The following is a 2,994-nucleotide window of genomic DNA, read 5'->3' on the forward strand; positions in this document are numbered from 1 at the left end:
AAAGGATAAAAGTTTATTTATCTTCGCATATTTCATCTGAACAACATGCTTTTCTAAATGGTAGGAACATACAGGATGCAGTGGCAAGCACCCAGGAAGGACTATTTACTATTCAGAAAAGGAAAAGGAATGCAGCCATCCTTAAGATTGATCTCCAAAAGGCATATGATTGCCTAGAGTGGGGATTCCTCAGATGCTTACTGGTAAAAATTGGCCTTAATACTGGTATGACAAATTGGATAATGGCGTGTGTCGAGATGGTGAACTTCTCGGTGATCATAAATGGCATCCCAGCCCCTTTTTTCTCTGCTTCCAGAGGGCTCCGGCAAGGATGCCCCTTATCGCCTCTGTTATTCATTTTGGCAATGAATACTCTTAGCCTCCACATAAATAAAGCTGTTGAAGACTCCAGAGCTTCCCCGCTTAAAATCTGCAGAGGAATCTCGATATCTCACAACTTGTTTGTTGACGACATCATTTTATTTGGAATGCTGTGCAAGAATAATTGGGCTTACTTCTTCATCATTGTGGAAAATTTTCAAAAAGCAACAGGCCTCAAAATAAATTCTGAAAAGTCTGCTTTTTTTCACAACAGCTCGTTCCAGGAGATGATCGACTGGTTGTCTGGTTTGTTTGGAATCAAGGCACACCCTATCGGACGGGGCTTGAAATACTTGGGCTTTCTGATTAAAGCCGATAGATATAGAAAGGAGGACTGGGGTTGGATCTTAGACAAATTCCATAAGAGAATTTCCGGTTGGCAGTACAGATATCTTTCTCTTGGAGGCAGAGTGATCCTTGCCCAATCGGTGTTAAATCAGATGATGGTTTACTGGGAACATTTATTTGCCATCCCTGCTAGCATTATCTGGGAAATGAATAAACTCACGACGAGTTTTATTTGGGGAGACCGTGCAGTGGGGAAAAAATATCACCTTTCGTCCTTAGCCAATTTATCCAAACCAAAGGCTCTCGGAGGATGGGGCCTTTTAGATTTGAAATCTTTCAACAAGGCATTACTATGCAGGACTCTATGGAGGGGAGTGTTTGAGGATGGGCCGTGGAGCTGTATTATTTGAGGCAAATACCTAAGAAGTAGGAGCTTAGCATATTGGCTTGGAAGAAAACAACTGGGCTCTCTAAGAGGATCGCCAATATGGCAAAGCTTACGGAAAATTGGAATGATTTTTCTGGAAACTGTCACCTGGCATTTTCAATCAGGCAAATCTATTCTCATTAGAAAAGACTGTTTTATAGGCGGCCCTGATGCATTTGAGATTTAATTGCCTTTGCTTAATTTTTTCCACAGAGTTGGCATTTTTTTTTTTTTTTGGGAAAGCCTCATTGCAGATTGGAACGGTCCCATTCCCCAATGGAAGGATGCCGTTGTTTTTCAGATGCCAGCAGACATTGCCTCTTTGTGGGACAACCTTAAAATGCGCCTCAGGAATTGTGGAATCTTTCGGTCAAGGGAACATGATAGTCTCACCTGGAGAAATTCTAAGTATTATATCAGGTCCAAGTTAAGGAAGTTTATAAAGACCTGATAAGCAAGGCTCCTTCGCTGCTCAATCCGCCCTTCCCATCCATTCTATGGAAAACAAGATGTCCCTTAAAGATGGTTATGTTTTCTTGGCTTGCTTTTCACAGCAGGAATCTTACTTGGGATACCTTGCGGAAGTATCATTGGCAAGGGCCGGGGGTATGTTACATTTGTTGGGCAGAAGAAGAGTCCAATTTCCACCTTTTTTTTGCTTGCAAGAAGACTCGTATTTTATGGCGAATTCTAGAACAAGCCCATGGTGTCTAGCTCCCATCTCTTCCTTCAACAGTCGAAGCATTCTTATGGTGCTGCCTTCAAAAGAATACCTGGAGATCAATATTCATTATAACGGTATGGTGCATATGGAAGTGGCGTAACAAGGCTATCTTCAATGGTAAACCCTCCCATCTCATGGATATTTATTCCTCCATCTCCTCTATTTTTGAATCAATCCCGCAAAGTCATCCTAAGATGCCTCTCCAAAAAGAGTGTGGAATTCAGCAGACCCAATCTGTCATTCCGAGAGCCTTCTTCGATGGGGCTAAGCAGGAGGGCCAGTCTAGTTGTGGGGTTCATATTGTGGTAGATGATTTATGTAGCTTTCAGCTGTTCTGGAACGGGGGCAATGGCTCAAACAGTAAGGCGGAAGCAATGGCCCTTGCTGGTCTCCTGCATTTTTGCCTCTTTCTCAATCTACATAATGTTTCCATCTTCGGTGACTCAAAGGTCTTGATTGATAGTCTCAGTGGTAAGGTCTTTATTAGAAATCCGCAGCTTTCGGGATGGTTGGAGAGAATTAATTTCCTCTGGAACATATCAGAAGGGGCATCCATTTGTCATATCAAGAGGGATCTTAATAAAGTTGCAGATGGCTTATCCAAAGTGGGTCTCAGGGTGCCCACAGGTTTATGGTTCTTGCAAATCTCCTTTGAGGGAAACGTTATCCCCATTCAGGACTTTCTTCCACCTGACTTCTAATCTTGTTCTCGATCCTAGCCTCTCTTTCTTTCCCTGGTTTTTGTTTCAAGTAAGTTGAAGGTTTTTTGTCTTGCTAATATGCTTTTCTAGTGATCGCAGGTGATGCCTCCATTTCCCTGGCGATGGTCGCTGTTTTTTGACAGATTTGGATTTCTTTTTTGGATTTTGGTGCTCGTTGTGGGTTGCGTTGCCCGCCATAGTCTTTCCTAGTGTGGCTTGGAGATTTGTCAACGAAGTTGCTTCTTTGGCTGATTCTGTCCTGGCATATGCTGTTTCTATGCCAAAATTTTCCTAGGTTTGATATGCAGATTGATATGGAGATTGTCATGATGCTGTTTATTCTGGCCTATGCTGCTTTGATGGGCAGTTTTTGACTTTATATGTGGATCCTTTTTGTTTTTACTCCTGGCGCGTGCCTGGGGTAAAGTTTTTTATGTGTTTCTGGTCTGGAGGAGCTGTTCTTTGTGTAATAT

At 42.5% G+C, this 2,994-nt stretch overlaps 1 protein-coding gene across 1 annotated transcript; it reads left to right on the forward strand.

Moving 5' to 3' along the window:
- The first annotated feature begins 2,014 nt into the window (after window positions 1–2,014).
- LOC149224784 (uncharacterized) lies at window positions 2,015–2,521 on the forward strand. Its single transcript, XM_089388282.1, has one exon. The coding sequence runs from the start codon at window positions 2,015–2,017 to the stop codon at window positions 2,519–2,521; it is 507 nt and encodes a 168-aa protein (XP_089244408.1).
- Window positions 2,522–2,994: the final 473 nt, after the last annotated feature.

The sequence above is a fragment of the Pinus tabuliformis genome, chromosome Q (genome assembly GCF_031772625.1).
Source record: "Pinus tabuliformis cultivar Carrire ecotype Pingquan chromosome Q, CPIR1, whole genome shotgun sequence".
Taxonomy (NCBI): Eukaryota; Viridiplantae; Streptophyta; class Pinopsida; order Pinales; family Pinaceae; genus Pinus; species Pinus tabuliformis.